The 18,428-nt window shown below is 43.5% G+C and overlaps 1 protein-coding gene across 1 annotated transcript; it reads right to left on the bottom strand.

Moving 5' to 3' along the window:
• Positions 1-2,115: 2,115 nt before the first annotated feature.
• Positions 2,116-18,215, bottom strand: cat (catalase). The gene is made up of 11 exons (XM_055934921.1): positions 17,995-18,215; positions 14,474-14,645; positions 9,947-10,057; positions 8,859-8,989; positions 8,381-8,485; positions 7,928-8,053; positions 7,036-7,227; positions 5,830-6,252; positions 4,660-4,767; positions 4,372-4,449; positions 2,116-3,936 (listed from the first exon to the last, which is right to left on the bottom strand). The coding sequence occupies exons 1-11, from the start codon at positions 18,058-18,060 to the stop codon at positions 3,874-3,876; spliced, it is 1,575 nt and encodes a 524-aa protein (XP_055790896.1). The 5' UTR covers positions 18,061-18,215; the 3' UTR covers positions 2,116-3,873.
• Between the last annotated feature and the right edge of the window lie 213 nt (positions 18,216-18,428).

The raw sequence follows: 18,428 nt of genomic DNA, 5'->3' as shown, positions 1-18,428 counted from the left end.
AAAACGCGGTCCTCCAGAAAGTGGAGAGCAACACTTATGCAGTTCTACTAAGTGATATCTTTCAAAAAAGCCACCTTAGAAAGAATTACCTACACATACTGACCAGCTCATATTACAGACAGAAACGTGCTACATGGCAGACCAAACCGAACTCATCTCTCGGCATTATCCAGCCCACTCATAATCTCAAGCAATCATGGCTAGCGGGAAGGTTGCCGCCTTTTTCCATGGCTAAAACAACTAGGCTCGTAAATTAACCATTTTATTTGTATTTACAGTTTGTTATTAAGGCACATGAAAGTTCACATGTTCCAGAAGGCATTTGCCAAACAAGGCATACGTCTTGTTTCCTGAAATGAGTCCCAAATTAGAACCTAACACCAGCTATTGTTAGCTAGCTACCTAAGATGAGGCTGAATACGTTTCTAGTTAGCTAACGTAGCTAGTTTCTCTGCTAAATATGAAAAAGTAAATTGAGCAACACAATAAAATGCATCATAACTAACCGTGTTCAACATTTGCTAGCGTTTAACTACAAGTTAATTGACAACTAGTGACTTTACTCGCCCCTGGTGCTTCCGCTGCTCTCCATCTTCTCAATTTTTGTTTGCCACACACAGCCCTTTCTAACTGTTAGCTAACGTTAGGAAACGTTCACAGCCAACATCAAGCTAACATATATATATATATATTATATATATACACATATATGTATATACATAAATATGTATATAAATATATATGTATATAAATAGGTTGACCTCAGGTCTCCCCACTGGAAGCCCGATGTAGGGGGAGTGTAGGGGGATCTAACTTTGCACAGTACTAATGCAATTAGTAAAATCAGTCACACTATGTAATGGCACTAAATAAACCACAATTCATTCATAATACTGTGAATATATAGTTTCACAGACATATTGTTGCATTTTTTTCTGGTTTGTGCGAAATCGTTAAGAATAATATAAAACCAGTCTGCACACCACCAAGGTGAATTGGTTTAGTCTTGACAATGTTGGGGGATGGGTAATGTATTGATGCTCGTGCCAAATCAACACAAATTTGGTTCTGTTCGTCTTTGTTACTTTTTGATATTTATGAGTATTATTTATGTTTTAAATGTTATGATTATTTGTGTTATTCCAAATGTTAAAAAAAAAATACGTTTTGGTTCGCCCAGGGAGCCATACAAGCTTGAACTGCCAGTGACCCTCCACCGAATAGCAGGCAGTGAAAGCAAAATAGTGTAGCGACCCGCACAGACAGCTGTGTGTTATGTGTTAGGCTAGTAGGTGGTTGTGTTGTACTGACCATTACCCAGTGTTCGCGGGGTCCGACATGTCAATCAACCTGCTATCTGCCAATCACGGGAATGCCTGGAATGTTCTGATGCCGGGCATCCTGGCGTGTAGGGGGGTTGGGCAGGGAGATGGAGCATTGGAAGTTAAGACCAGGTTTAGCCTTTGTTCTCTCTCTTACGTCTGGGCTTCACAAGAGGTCACGATTGGCTTGTGGGTTCTTTCATTTATTTGGCGTGGGCTACGGCCAAACCGTAGCCTGTGTAAAGTTGGTTTAATAAACCGTCCATTCGTAAACTCAATCCTCTGTCTGGACAATTGTTCCTTTATGATCTAGTCAGGTCATTACAATAGTGTTTGCTTTGCGACGCTCAGTGTGCCACTCATTGTTGAATTTGCGATTTCTGACATATGTAACCTTTGTCTAATGGCAATTGAGCACTGATATGTTTTATCTATAATTTCTCTTCATATGACAAGGATTGAAAAGGATTTGCCAGTAGATTGTCAAAGTGATTCACGAGGACGACTGCTAGCTAAGATTTTGAAAGTATGTTGACACATACTTTTGGTCATGTAGTGCATGTCACATCAATAAATGGCAGAATTCCATGAAAAATATTTCCCACATGCGACAGGGGCCCGTGAAATAAATATTACAATGAAACAAGTTAGGAAGAGTAAGCTTGTCCTTGGTGACAAACCCTCAACCTTCAGAGCCCTATACTACTTACCTGGTTCATTCAGGATAAATGTGATTAGCCCCCCGAGTTAGCCTGCCCCTGAGCAAGTTAGATCTGAACGATTCATCGCCATATAAATTGACCAACATATCTTTATTAAGCCAGGGCAGGCAAGGCACAAAGTATTAGAAATAATTGTTCTATTATTTAAAAAACCCAGTTCTGATACCATGGCTTGCATGAATTGAGAGATGTTTTGTTTTTGATTAACTGACAAAGTTTAAACACGTACATTATAAAGCAAAATATAAAACAAAGCTTATACATTCCCCCACGACTTACATGAAATATGATCAACTGGTTAGAGTGAAGAAAATGCTAGCTACCTATTCACCATTCAGACAATGTAGGCCTACAGTTTAATTTTAATTGATGGAAACTAAGTATGAACCTGCTTGGAATGTTTTGTACAGATGAAATAGGCCATTCTTTACCCTTACCTCAGTCTGTTGAGTGTCTTTGCAGTGGTATGCTTACTCTATAGTCATCGTCTTAACCACTGTCCTGTCAGTTGGTATTTGTAAATAATCTATTGGACCTAGATGGGGGAGGGAGGACTGAATGTCTTGAAATGCTGAGACCTAAGGACAAACCACCATTCACGACTTGAATAGCACCACAGATGACAACCTCGTGAAAATCCTCAATGCATTTACAAAGGACTAGGGTTATTCAACGCTGTTTCCTTTTGTTCCAGCCCAGTAGCAACACTCCTCCACCAACAAATCAAGGGCTTGATGGGTAGAATCAGCTGGAGTCCTGCGTTAGAACTGAAGTGTGCATACCCTGGAGTTAAGATAGGCCTACTTTAAACCAGACACTAAAACCACACATATAGCATTGCCGTTGGATATATTAGCATAAATTGAAAGATCAAGCACTCAATAATGCATCTTATTTTGTGGTTCAAAGTTCACAATTGCATATTAATATAACAAATCACTTCTCTTCAGACAGGCGATGTGATGGGGAATGCTACCTAGCACAGAAACACTAACAGTCCAGGGCTCCGCTGGAACATAGAAAACGAGTAGGGAGATTTGTGAGAAGGGATAAGGACAGTAAACAGTAGTGGTTCTTGTTTCCCCAGCCCTAATACAACTCTTTAGTGATTCAGAGTCTGTACACTAATATACAGAAGACATTTGGTACATGAGATTATTCATAAAAGTCATTGCAAACCCTTTATAATGGATACGTTTCTAACCAAAAAGGCACTGCTGTGTTGGTTTGGCTGCGAGTACGATGACTCAAACATTCTTTCATGACTCAATCACAGTCATTCTCACCGATCGATGGCCGGCAACTATTTCTAATATAAACAAGGAATATGGTGTAGGCCTTAACACAGGAACACTTTTGAAGAGAACTTAAGTTTAAACTGCAAAATAATGATGAATCTTATTCGAAAACATTGGTGGTTTGTTTAACGAGGATAAATGTCATTTTTTTTGCATATAGGCTAACACATACCTCTTTTAAGCTAACTATCAGGGCTTCGATGAAGCATGGACACACAAACGATACATAATTGGGAAGAGATGGATCACTATACTGAAAATGACAAACATTTCAGACAGCAGACCTGTATATTTGACAGATGTAGTTTGGGGACAGATCTTCTCCCATAGGGCTGCAGTCTGACTACATACATTTCTGTGTGAACTTTGGCAAAATGGACAGCAAACACGTTAGAACAATGTTGTAAGTAGCCTGAGGAATATTAAATCATGATTAGCTATGGCATTCACGGACGGTTAGAAGTAGGATCTTGGATAGCAGGCTGGTAAGCGCAACAGGTGGAAGTGCCCCACCAGGTGGAAGTTAAGGCATCACATCTTGGAGGAGGCAGTGATGGCAGTGGCTCCTCCAAGGGTATACACTCTCACAGCGTCCTGTGAGAGTGGGAGGAGACAAGGAGATTTGAGGCTATTAAAAAAAACACAATCTTGTCAAACACAATCTTGTTTACGAGGGGAACTGAAAAAAACAGTCACATACTAAATAGAAAGAAAAAAGTACAAACTAAAAGTTCTACTTAAATACAATGTGTATGAAACCATTCAGTTAACGCAACTTTTGATTTTCATGAAGGATCTACAATATACTTAAAACTGCTCATGTAAATAAATGCGACCACACTTCGATCTTTATTTGTCTCCAAATATTTCATGAATTATCCCTCTTCACCTGCAACAAGCCAACTCAGATGTGCGAGTGCTTTTCCTACTTTGACTATACTGCATCACTCATGGGGGGGGGGGACATGTTTACTGTTGCCTTGTTGACATGCGCTTTGGTGTCTGTTGACAGCAAACAAATGGACTTACCTTCTTGGGCTCGGCATCGTTGAGTCGGGCCTGGACCCCGTTTCCATAGTCTGCATGCACAGCCATCAGGTTCTGAACCTGGAAAAACAGGGAGTGAGAGCAGAGGGCGAGCGGGTCAGAACAGTGTTGTTAGTGATGGCACTGTAAATTATTAAACATTACATTGCAAAGATGGCCTTTGTGGTAGTGAGGAAGATGATACCAACTATATAACAGCCATCATTGCTGATACTAGTGATGAAAGTGATGACTTAGACAATCTTAATGATGGTGATGATGAGAACTCACCCAGCGTTTCTGGATGAAGACTTGGGCTCCCTTCAGGGCACCAGCCATATTCTGACAAAGCCTCTGACGCTCCTCCTCGTTCAGCACCTTCGTGAAGAAGGTACGCACCTGCAATACATATACACAAAGGGTCAGGGCACTGGTCACATACACCAATCAGCATTAAGAAATAACCAATAAAATATTTATTTCATTATTTGTAATCATAAAGCATTTAATATGTAAAATAACAAAGATTTCTTTATAGGGTGTATCATTATTGGCCCTGCCAGTGCAGTGCACACAGCTCGGTGTGTAGTAAATGAACCTCGTGTCACATCAGCACAACCCCCTTTACCGGACAGGGAAGACATGAAAATGCTGGGGTTAGTGGAAAAGTATGTTGACGTTTTCCCTCGAAGCCGAGCTAACGATTCCGGATCACCGGCTTTAAATCAGACTGATCCCACCAAGCTCTGTCCTCCACGGCAGAAGCTAGCGTTCCTCGTTCTGACGTGCTCCACCCGGCGTCAGTGCAAATCTCTGAGTCTCTAGTCTCCCCCTTTGGGAGTAACTAATGCAGTGATACATTGGCATTAAGTGTAATGTGTAACTCTATAGGTTGGCATTCAGTAACTTCCTGTTAGGACTGAACCACAACTTGCATTTTAAAAATTGCTCACTGCACAACTCAGTCAATACTTCTTGAGCAGTATGCGCCCGCATCACCTGTTAAGTACAAGCTTGATTGTGTAAAAGGTAGCTCTATCCACAATTAGGATATCATTCTCTAGCAATTTGATAAACAAATGATTGAATTCATCATTCCCCTGTATCGATTACGTGTCATCATCATTTACCCTGTAACCATTGATTCGTGTATTGATTTTTATTATCACATTTGTAGTTTACTTGTTATTTTGGGGGTTTTCTGACCCAAAACAAGCTCTAGAAAACTGTACGATTTCACAAATCTGATACTAGGCTCATCAGATATACTGTACCTTCAGATAAATCAATGATTACTATTATTCTCAGTTCTGTCTTAGCTAAGATAACCCATAAGTCAGATATTCTTAAAATACAATGTTTGTCCAATAATCAACTGGTGCCCCCCCCACTCATAAAATATATTAATTCATAAAGTTTAGTAATAACTTAACCAATATTCCCAACACACGGGTTCTCTACCTGTGTGACGTTGTCGTCGTCAGTACTGTTGTAGCGACCCACATCTGGGGACACCTTGAACCTGCTCTCCATGTGCTGCGGCTGGGTCTCTGGAGCACTGAAGCTGTTGGGGAAGTAGTTGGGAGCTCCAGCCTGGTTGTCGAACATGCACATGGGCCCATCTCGCTGGTAGTTGGCCACACGGGTCCTGAAAGGGCAGTTGACGGGCAGCTGCAGGTAGTTGGCGCCCAGCCGGTGGCGGTGTGTGTCTGGGTATGAGAACAGACGCCCCTGCAGCATCTTGTCAGGGCTGGGCTCGATGCCCGGGGGCATGTTGCTGGGGTCAAAGGCTAGCTGCTCGATCTCAGCAAAGTAGTTGGCAGGGTTTCTGTTGAGCACCAACCTCCCCACAGGAATGAGGGGGTACTCCTCGTGAGACCACACCTAAGGAGTAAGAGAGACGTGTAGCTACCTCGCATGCCAACCAAGGTGCATGGCCGTGCAAAAGAATTCCATGAACATAGGCTTGCATGACCCCCTTATTTTCACCTAATAATTATCCTGACTAAATAACAGCTATGACAATCAGTTACCAATCACACTAATGCTCACAGATGCTATGACAACATAACAGATATCAGCCCACTGTCAGATCTTTCAGTGTTTACGTTGAGGAAGTCCCCCCTCTTGTGGAAAAGCCAGAGTACTGCCAATGTCTGGATATTCTGGGAATGTGTTTTTGTGGCAGGTTAAAATGGCGAAGAAAGTACAAAGACATCAGGTATTCCCGTCACATTCTTTCAAAACCAAGGGAACATATTGATAAATGTTAGGGAATGGACCTACTATAAAGAGAGCGCGGTTCCCACATAACTGAATAGAATATTATGAGAAATAAAGCTGCAATATCTAACTTTTTGGGGCGACCCGACCAAATTCACATAGAAATTGAGTTCTAAATTGTTCTTTCTCATTGAAAGTAAGTCTAAGAAGTGGTAGATCTGTTCTATATGCGCTACTTCTATGCTGCCCGTTCTTGCGTATTTCCTTTTGGTTTAGTACACCAGCTTCAAACACCTGAAAATACAATATCTTTGGTTATGGAAAATATATATCACAGCGGTTTAGATGGTGCAATGATTCTCTACATAATGACTACTTGCTTTGTCGCAAACTTAAATTAGGCAAATGGCGGAGCGATTACTGCTTATTGCATCTCTAAGGTACCTTGGTCAGGTCAAAGGGGTTCCACTGGAACTTCTCTGCCTGCTCAAAGGTCATGACCTGGATGTAAAAGGACCAGGAGGGGAAGTTGCCGTTGGCGATGGAGGTGTAAAGGTCTCGGATGGCGTAGTCCGGGTCGGTGGAAGCCAGGCGCTCGGCGTCCTCAGGTTTCATGTTCTTGATGCCCTGGTCGGTCTGAGATGGGAAGGTTTACTGTTAGGTGAGAATTATCGGTTAATTGAATGATTAGAATATTCCGCCCTGAAACATATAATTGTACGGAAGTGATTAGAATGTATAACATCATAACCAATAAATGTGTAGTCCTAGTCAGAATTAGGGTAAAGACAATATGTCTTCATGGTATTTTAAACACAGACTGTCTATGAGCTTGCTGCCGACCTGACTAGAGATTTGGGAGAAGAACAGGGAGTGTGTCTCAAGGACAAGGTCACTAATCTCTGGCGGCTGGGTAGCAGGACGTGTGTGTGTGTGTGTGTGTGTGTGTGTGTGTGTGCGTATGGTTGTGTGAATATGTGGGCGTGAGAAGTCAATATAAAATGAATTGTTTTGTATTCTTGATTTTAGAACGTTCCGCGAATAAACCTTTTGACTATTTAGCTGGGCTTCCGTCTGTTTCATTCGACCAGGATCTTACAAATTCTGGTTTGCAAACTGAGTAATATATTTAAATTGGGTTATGAAGCTGGAAAACAAAATTCTCTTATCAATTACTATGGACCCTGTCCCAATTTCTCCAACTACGTTTCCTTCTTTCCCACCATCACCCTCTTGTGTCCTTCAGTTAATTAGGTACAGTTGACTCCTCTATCCATTTAAGTGTAGTGCATTTCACTAGTCCTGTACACTACATTATTTTTAATTGTGCATTGACCTTGTAATGGAACTTGCAGTAGACGGGCTGACCCTCGGCGTTGACCAGCTTGAACGTGTGGGAGCCGTAGCCGTTCATGTGGCGGAAGCCGTCAGGCAGACCACGGTCACTGAATAGGAAGGACACCTTCACAGAGACGAGAACAAATAGGAGACCATGAACGAAGACACATATTCAGTCATTAGCAATTGAGCTGTTGTAAGTAAATAGGATCTAGAAAAACGTAAGTATATAAGGATGATGTAATAATCTGATCAGGAAAGAGATGCATACGCAGCACCCACCATTCCTAGACATAATGGCAAAGCTATGAAGTTGTTAATGGCATGTTGTTACTCAAATCTGGCTTAGTGTGGGGTGAAATCAGAAAATACAATGTCAGAAAACCATCCATCGCTCTATCGTGTGCGCGTGCGTGCATGTAAAGGTTTGGTTGAGGAGCGACTACAGCACCTGATGCATACACTCAGGCCGCAGGCTCCAGAAGTCCCACACCATGTCTGGGTCCTTTAGGTGAGTCTGGGGGTTGCGCTTCTGAGAGTGGATAAAGGATGGGAACTGCACAGACAAAGGGATATCAGAGAGATGCAGTACCGGTACATATCAAAACGGGGAGATTAACTCATGTATAGCACCATAACACATAATATCCACCCATACACACAAAACATCTGGGTCTCACACACACACACACTACACCCTGAACCTTGGCCACGGTAACACACACACACACTACACCCTGAACCTTGGCCACGGTAACACACTACACCATGAAGCTTGGCCACGCTAACACACACACACACTACACCCTGGACCTTGGCCACGGTAACACACACTACACCCTGAACCGTGGCCACGGCAACACAAACTACACCCTGAACCTAGGCTGGGCACACAGGCTCAATCTTGACTCACACGTGTCTGGACTTACCAGCATGGCGTCCCTGATAAAGAATATGGGGGTGTTGTTGCCAGTAAGGTCCCAGTTGCCCTCGTCAGTGTAGAACTTGACTGCAAAGCCACGTGGGTCTCTCACTGTGTCGGCTGAGCCCGATTCCCCAGCTGCACGAGTTAGATACAAAATATAAGACAATTAGAAACTCACAGTTTAAACAAGACATTATTTACAGATGGAAAAAAAATGACATTGTCTATTTCCCGATATTTATTCAATGACGTATTGAAGAAACATCACCGTCTTTTTGGATGTTGTAATTGCCGAGTAATTGAATTTTGCCTTTATTTTGTATCATTTCAAACACAAGAAATGCCAAACAACGTTGAAAAAGCTAGAGACCTAGGTCAAGTCAATTCAATAGAAAAGAGATTCCAGGGAACTTCAGGTGGGTTCAGGGAGCCTATACGTTTCTGGGACATGTAGGCTAACTGTATCAAAGTATTAATCCAGATTGTTTTACGGAGTTTGTCTTTTCTTTGGATTCCCAGCTAATTTCATTCCTGCAACAGCAGTTTTCCCACCGAGGCTTTGGGTCAGGGTTAGTGATGGACACTTGCACATCAAGGTCACTACACTACGGACTGCTCGTCACCCGACAGCATCAATCACGTAGACAACACCATGTTCTCACGGGGCTCTTGCACAAGCTGTTTGTATAGCTCTGGCAGGAGATAACTGTCCAGGCATCCGCTACGAGCGTTACTAGAGCTGTTATAAGAGTGTTATTTGGTCAAATTAGGAATTTTCTATTCGTCAGGAGTTAATGTGAACTCGGTCAAGGATTCTTCTGATATCGGCAAACATGGCTTTTGCAGACAATCATAACCAGAGGTAATGACTAAAAGTATCATAAACAAGCTAATATTGGTAGCAAATACATACTACGTGATACAGTTCTTCTTTACACATGATCTTGAGGAAACAAGTAAATGTGTTTGTAGCAGTTTTATGGAAGAGCCGGAGGGAGCAACCTCAATACAACTACGTAAGACAAAAAAAATGTCATGTAGGCAATTGTAACCAATAAAAAAATGGAGTGGCTAAGTGGTGGTGCGTCTTACCCACAGTGGAGAAGCGGATGGCGATAGGTGTGGTCTTGCCCACATGCTCAAACACCTTGGCCTTGCAGTAGCGAGAGATGTCATGTGTCACCTCAAAGTACCCGAACGCTCCTGTTGAGGAAGAGGCAGTACATGGTCAGTTACCGTTGTATTTTATGTTAGCTAGTTAAGAGATATACATTTTTGTTCCCTTTATCGAAGTTGCCAAAAGAGTCCGTCACCGAAACGAGACGCCAGTCTCTGCTGTTGCCTAGGGTCGGTTTCCGAGACTAGAGATGGCACGGCTAGTTAGGCTAACGTAGATTATCACTCCTAATTTAAAACCAATGTATCTTTACTGTCATTGTAGGCAGTGCAAAACAAAGTTACTTGTGTAACCCCGGTTCTCTGATAATATGAGTATGACGTATTACTATGGAGAGTCGCCAGGATCACCAACTCTAGGAAGGACCTACTGTATCAAAAGCATCTCCTGGAGACACAGGTAGAGTGGCAAATGAGGTGAGCCCCCCACTTCCTTATAAGAAGACACTCTCTCATTCTCTGGTCCTTCCTCAAGCATGCTTCTCTTCCTCACGCCCTTGCCAGCAAAGGAATGCGGTGATACATCTCACCTCATTATCAGAGAACCGGGGTTACGCAAGTAACCTTAAGTTCTATCAAATACTTGTTTCGATGTATCATTATGGGGATATGGCCAACTCCTTTATCGCAAAACATTCTCTGAAGCCACGATAGTCCAAACATTAGCAACCTTCAAGAGGCTCCGAAACTGAGGGAGTACGAACCAAGAAAGTGCAGAAACAACCAGTCGGGAAAAACCTTGTAACAAAGCGAGGGGAAGCCCAATCCGTGTCCCAAAAACAGTGCCCAAGATATAAACTCCTCTGTAGAAGAGGGCCCTTTAAGGCCCTTCCAAAGGCTGTCGATCTCACCACTATAAAACAATATAATGTTGCCCAATGAGGGAAGAACATAACACCCTCGCCCGAGCTCTCATTCAGTCCAAGTAGATGTGCAACGAGCATACGCCCTACTGAGGAAGGCGACAGATGAAAAGCCATAGGCCCCAAGGTGCAACAATAAGAAAATGTCGACCTAGGCCAAAGGATGGGGTTAGGTACATTCATCTGAAAAATCCCTGGGCACACTGAGGGCGCAAACAGTGCTGGTAAAGCACAGTCCACACACTCGCGTATGGGTGCCAAGGGCTGTAGCAAAGCAAAATACAAAGAAATATTACAGCTCCACGCTGCTATGAAAATATCTTAAGCCCAATAGACATGCCCCAGGACTAGCTAAAGGCTTAGCGACTGGGCGTATGTGACGTGCCCCCCCCCCCCCCCCCCCCCCTAAAAACTACATAATAGGGATGGATAAACGGCAATACTGTCAGGGCCTTGGCAGGCCAAGAAAGCAGCTAGTGGACCTTAACAAAGAAAACCTTTTTTCTCTGTCCAACAAGTCCTGCAAGGAGCATAGGACCATGGAAATCAGAGTAGGAAGGAACAGTTGGTTTATTCATTTCACTTCTCCAAGAAAAACAACCCAGAGCGTGCATGAGGAGGCTGGCACTCTCTTCCAACATTCGAGGGCCTGTCTTTTATTTATTTTTTACTCAGCACAGTATTCCTAATGCTGGGAAGTAGAAGAGCTAGGTAACTGGTATGTCTTGGCCCTGTTCCATGGAGGGTTGTCAAGAGCGAAGATATCCCCAGCCTCTTGCGCCCAACTGATGGGGATGTCCGGTTATCTGAACCAATTGCAGTAAAAAAAAAAAAAAAAAAGTATGAATAAAATAAACAAGTCAGAACGTACCAGATCATTGTCTGAGGCTCTGACGTCTGGCGAGTGTGCTGTCTTCGCTCAGCCCCTTCTCCCACCAGCGCTAGGCTCGTGGTACGACCACAGCCTTAAATGGCACTATGGGAGGCACAGAGGTTTAAATCTAATCACACAGATCTCCTCCCAGGCATCTAGATCTAGGGTGTCTGAGTCCAGTTGTTTCCCCACCACCTCCATTAGATCAGCATGATAAGCCAGCAATTTTTCAAAAAGATCACATTGATGGCCAATTTGTTGGGCCAAGTACGTTTACTGACAAAGAATTGAGGCAGTAAAGCGGACCATCTTTCTAGCGAGTGAGGTCCCAGTGTCGCTAGTAAAACGGCGCGAGGGACTAAGCCAGAGACGGCGCCACTGTGGGAGCGTAACCAAACCTAAATTCCTCCATATTGTGCATGTTCAGGCTTGGGGTGCCCCTAGCAAGAATCATGCTCGTGAGGGGTTTGTCCTATGAGCTCTTAGCTTCCCTGAGGCATGCGGGTACCACCGGGAGTTGCTTTACCGCGGCTGAATGAGACCGGTCTCTTCTCGTTGTATAGGTCCCTTAACGGGCACGGAGGAGCCCAAACTCCAATGGAGACAGTGAGCGGAAGGAGTCGAGGCTATCCATGACCTCGCTAGGTTGCGGGGAGCTGAGCGTCAGCTTTCGCTGTTGGCTTGGAGACAAAAGGGGCTATCGAGATAGATGCTCGTTTAAACCTCAGACCTGCCCCAGTCAGCAGTGCTCACAGGACTCAGGGTCATAAAGTGCCTCTTGGGCACGTTCCTTTCCCAGGCAATTGATGCATAGAAGGTGGGTATCCTTCCCCGCAATCATGGAATCGCAAGTGCAAGAACGTGGGGATCCAAGTGCTGGGCTAGGCTCGTCCTGGGATACTAGAGGCCATTGTGAGGAACAAGGCTTGCTTGGAGGAAAAAGCCATCCCAGTTGTAAGAACAACGAGTAGACTGCATAGGCTAGCTAGTTAGAAGCCTTGCAGCTGGTGGCTAGCAAATGGTAGCTTGTGTAAACAGTGTTATGAGCTAGCTAGTTAGAAGCCTTGCGGCTAATAACTAGCAATAATGAGCACTAGAATGCTATAACCACGAGGCTAGTGGAGCATTAGCTAGCAGCAGAGTTAGCCCGCAGGTAATGTGCTCTCATGACAGAAGGAACCTTAAGGCTGAGAAGGATGAACGTAGCTAGACGAGAGAAGGGACCTAGCAATGCTACCGTGTTACAGGTAAGGTATGCTAGTGAGGTTAGCTTGTATCTCAGTGAGCTAACCAAGTTAGACTTGCATCTCAGTGAGCTAACCGAGTTAGCCTTGCAGCTAACCGAGTCTCAATAGCTTGCCGTGAAGCTAGCTACCAAGGGAGACTGAAAGTAGAAAACCTTTCGGTCCGTACAAAACCTCTCGAAATGCTCTGAAGATCTACGGTTGGGCAGCGATATCCTTCATGGTTCGCTTGTAAAGCAGTTGAGCAGGAAAACAGGGATCAATCGTGCAGAGGAGAGCTAGAGAGTAATGCTTTTCACAAGAATGAATGACCACATGGTGGGCGAGTGGCTCGTTATAAGGAAGTGAGGGATCACGCCTCCTTCGCCACTACCTACTTGTCTGCAACAGACGCTTCCGACAGGTTCTTCCAAGAGTTGGTGATCCTGGCGAATCCCCATAGTGATACATGAAAACGAGTATTCAAAAGAGAACCACTGAACTTGTCATTATACAAAATGAGGTGAGGTTATATTCAACTTCACAAACAAATGTGCTGCCTTCACCATGTTGTGTACACATTCCTTGGAAGATTTGTGAGTAAACAGTGAGTAAACACCTGCAAACAAAGCCAGTGGTGCACTTTACCTCTCGTGTAGTGGGCCAACAGATTGTCACATGATCATGGTCTTTATAATACTAGACTGGAGAGCCGCTTACAGTTGGCGTAGTCCCAAAAGTAGGCCCACAATTGATAACTAGATGTCTAGGACAGGGTAGTGTTTCTCCAACCAATACATAAAGCTCCACTGTTAGGTAAAACATCTAGTGGTGTCTGACTGTCATTTCTGCTTGTCTAAACAGTTTGACACATATACTGAACAAAAATATAAACGCAACATCTAATGTCTTGGTCCCATGTTTAATGAGCGCGGAAAGAAAATAGACCGAAAATTTTCCACGCGCACAAAATGCATTTTTTGGGGGGGGGTACACAATTGTTTACATCCCTGTTAGTGAGCATTTCTCCTTTTCCAAGATAATACATCCACTTGACAGGTTTGGCATAACAAGAAGCTGATTAAACAGCAGGATCATTACACAGGTGCACCTTGTGCTAGGGACAATAAAAATAAAAGTTGAGGAAGCGTGCAATTGGAATGCTGACAAGATGAATGCCCACCACAGCTGTTGCCAGAGAATTGACTTAATTTCTCTACCAACATCATTGTAGAGAATTTGTCAGTACATCCAACAGGCCTCACAACCGCAGACCATGTGTGTGGCATATCTGTATCCCCTGTCATGTGAAATACATAGATTAGGGCCTAATGATTTTTTAATGACTTATTTTCTTATATGAATAATAACTAAGTCAAATCTTTGAAACTGCTCCATGTGCGATTATATTTTTGTTCAGTATTTATTGCATTAATGTTAATCAGCGGCAGTCTTAAATTCATTGGTAGTGCTGGACACCCACCGCCTCCCTTGGCGTGCACCACCCTCTCTGGGATGCGCTCACGGTCGAAGTGTGACATCTCATCTATGAACGGGGTGTCCTGCACCAGGAGGGGCCCCTGGGGACCTGTGGTCATTATATTCAGCTTGTCCCCTACCGGGTGACCAGCCCCTGTGGTCAGGGTGTCTGGCCTCTGAAGGGAAAGCAATGGAATAGACATTATACATAGCGAAGACATTGAATGATCAAATGCTTTTTATTTTTTACCTTTATTTAACTAGGCAAGTCAGTTAACAACAAATTCTTACTTACATTCATGGCCTCATTGCGTCATTCATGCTATTGTTACAATTCAATATTGGCCAATTCAGACTTAAGAAAGATTTACCTTATGGAGGTGCGTAACAGGCTTTGCAGGGATGGTTCCCTTGCACGCTCGGAATACATTTATACCCCTTTTACTCCCCAATTTCATGACTATGAACTTGTCTCATCACTGCAACTCCCCAGCGGGCTAGTAAGAGACGAAGTTCGAGTCATGCGTCCTCCGAAACATGACCTGCCTAACCACGCTTCTAGGGTCCATTTTCCTCTATTTCCAACTGACATGCCCAAAGTAAACTGCCTGTTGCTCAGGCCCTGAAGCCAGGATATGCATATAATTGGTACCTTTGGAAAGAAAACACTCTGGAGTTTGTAGAAATGTTAAAATAATGTAAAAGACTATAACACAATAGATATGGTAGGAGGAAATCCAAAGAAAAACCACCCGGATTTTTTGTTTTTTTGAGCCCATCCTCTTCCATTAGAACATATAGGGGAAAAAATGTAATCTAGCTCCCAGTATGCAATTCCTATGGTTTCCACTGGATGTCAGTAGTATTTGTTCAAGGTTTCAGGCTTGTTTCTTCCCAACTGAGGAAGAATTATGAGTTTTAGTACTGGGATACAGACTTGGAATTCAGTCTATGCACGCGCGACAAAGAGAATGCACACCTGCTAATATCATTTTCCTATTGAACATACATTCCGTATGAAATATTATAGTGTAATTACATTTCAGGGTATCTGAGGATTAAATAGAAATGTATTTTGACTTGTTTTAACAAAGTTTAGCGTTAGCTTTTTGGATTCCTTTCTCTGCATGTTGAACGAGTGGATTACTCAAATCGATGGCGCCAACTAAACTGACTTTTTGGGATATAAAGAAGGATTTTATTTAACAAAACGACACTACATGTTGTAGCTGGGACCCTTTGGATGACAAATTAGAGGAAGATTTTCAAAAAGTAAGTGAATATTTAAACCACTATTTGTGAATTTATGAAACCTGCGCTAGTGGAAAAATATTTTGATGTGGGGCGCCGTCCTCAATCGCATGGCATGCTTTCGCTGTAAAGCCTATTGTAAATCGGACAGTGCAGTTAGATTAACAAGAACTTAAGTTTTTTACTGATATAAGATACTTGTATGTACATAAATGTTCAATATCCATAATTTTTATGAATATTTATTTGGATTGCGCACCCTCCAGGTTCACCGGAAGTTGTCCCGCTAGCGGGACCCCTATCCCAGAGAGGTTTAACACCCCCTCGCTTAACCCGGAAGGAAACACCGTTCAACTGACCACGACGTCAGCCTGCAGGCACCCATCCCACCACAAGGAGTCGCTAGAGTGCGATGAGCCAATTAAAGTCCCCCGGCCTAACCCGGACAACGCTGGGCCAATTGTGCACCGCCCCTATGGGACTCCCGGTCACAGCAGGTAATGACATGAACCCCAGGCTGTAGTGGCGCCGTAACACTGCTATGCATTGCCTTAGGCCGCTACGCCACTCCGGAGGCCAGAATCATTTTTATTCAAAAAGCTGAACCACTTGCTGGCCAAAACCTCCCACTTGCTGGCCAACAGATTTTCTCGTGGAGTTTTCATACAATTGGGCTTTCAGTACATTTATATAAAGCCATTAGAATTTTAGCGACAGACTGAGTAAATACCCACCTAGCACAGTGGATCTGGGCCGATTCCGGCTGAGAGTTGGGGCACTCGGCTGAGAGTCAAACTCGGCCAACGTCATGTGGCCCGTGTCTGGGCCGCATTCGGCAGTATTACTTATGGCTAGGATGCAGGGATTGAGCTTGGGCCAATTCCGATGTGAGTTATCTGGCCCAAATGTATTACTTGGGGCTCGGGCCGATTGGGTCTACTCTGGCAGATGATTACACGGGCTGCTTTATATAGTTAACATTTCATTATTTAATTTTCCATATTTTTTCATTGTTTCTGTGATCAAAAAATATAATTAACATTTAAATGTGAGGAAGCGTGCCATCGGCATGCCGATATAGACGTACACATTTATTTACATATGCATCGGGCCGCTTCTGGGGGATTCTGAATACTGGTCGACTGAAACGGGCAGATTCTGGGCAGTCATTAATTTTGATTCCGGGCCGAATCAATCAGTTCCGGCCCCCCGGAAGAGGGCCGCTTCTGGGTCGATTCCTCATTGCTAGCTGTGTATATGGCGAATGAAAGAATGACATGTGTTTACTTGGTCTCATCACAGACAACTTTAGCATTTTAGCTAACTTGCAACTACTTATTAATTTGCATCTACTTGTCATACGAAATGGATGCTTGACATCCACAAATGAATGCATACCATACCAAAGATAACAATATCATAGAGGAAGGCCCTAAAAAATTGTCAGACTCTCTCTGTTACCGCACGGCAAGCGGTACCGGAGATCCAAATATAGGTCCAAGAGGCTTCTAAACAGCTTCTACCCCCAAGCCATAAGACTCTAGTCGAATGGCTACACAGACTATTTGCACCCCCCCCCCCCTCCTCCTCTTTACACCACTGCTACTCTGTTGTCATCTATGCATAGTCACTTTAATAACTGTACCTACATGTACATACTACCTCAACTAACCGGTGCCCCCGCACATTGACACTGTATCGGTACCCACCTGTATATATAGTCTCGCTATTGTTATTTTACTGTACGTAAGTAAGCATTTCACTGTAACGTCTACCTACACCTGTTGTATTCGGCGCATGTGACTAATAAAATGTGATACTAAATGAGTTGCTAACGCCGGCTCCGCGCTTTCCTGATCGTGGTATAGCCGCGTTCCGACTAGAGAGAATGTAATGAACGTCTAATCAGATTATTGTTGCTAGAAGTAATCTATTCTAAAAAATAAAAAAAATGCAAGAGCTCAACCTGCTAAGCGAACGTTAGCTAACAGCAGCAATCCGCTAGCAGCCATCTAACAATTCCCGACCACCCACCCCATGCACGACCAGAAATGAATACAACACAAATGTGCGTTGACTTTGTACGAAATGTTGTGGAATTGTATCGTGCCAGGGTTCTTAAATTATAGTAAACTGATGCAGCTAACTGTCGAGCCAGGAGACACGAATAGGACCCTGGATGACCTCTCACCCATTTCACAACAAACTCCCCTTGCTTCCACTGCGCAACATTATCGTCGCGTCTGTATAAATGAATCATCGAAATGGACAAACCTGAGCGCTTCGGCCCTCTTTCCATAGCTTCATTTGATCGGTTGCTTTCCCTCTATAATCAGCCATCGTGAAAACAAAACTTTAAACCACAAATGCGTGAAAAATGGATATGCTTGCTAGCTAAATAGCAGAGTTTATGTACTTTTTACGGCTTGGCTCCTCCTCCTTGGTTTATGGGTATTCATTCCGCCGATTCAGTTGCAAAACGTTTCTTAAACGGAGGCTAACCGAACGAAACGGGGCGGGACTTCTCAAAATATTTCCAATAGAAACTCTCGTTTCAGTTTGGACTAATAACCTAGCTAGTTCGGTTGACTGGATGACCTAGCTCGCTAGCTACTTTCGGACCAAAGGGCAACAAAGGGAGAGATAAAGGGAAAGAAGCGGGGAGATAACAAAATCATAGATAGCATAGCACAAACATGTCAAACCAG

The sequence above is a fragment of the Salvelinus fontinalis genome, chromosome 9 (assembly GCF_029448725.1).
Source record: "Salvelinus fontinalis isolate EN_2023a chromosome 9, ASM2944872v1, whole genome shotgun sequence".
Lineage (NCBI taxonomy): Eukaryota > Metazoa > Chordata > Actinopteri > Salmoniformes > Salmonidae > Salvelinus > Salvelinus fontinalis.
Note: the sequence above shows the minus strand (reverse complement) of the source record. Positions and strands in the feature narration are given on the sequence as shown.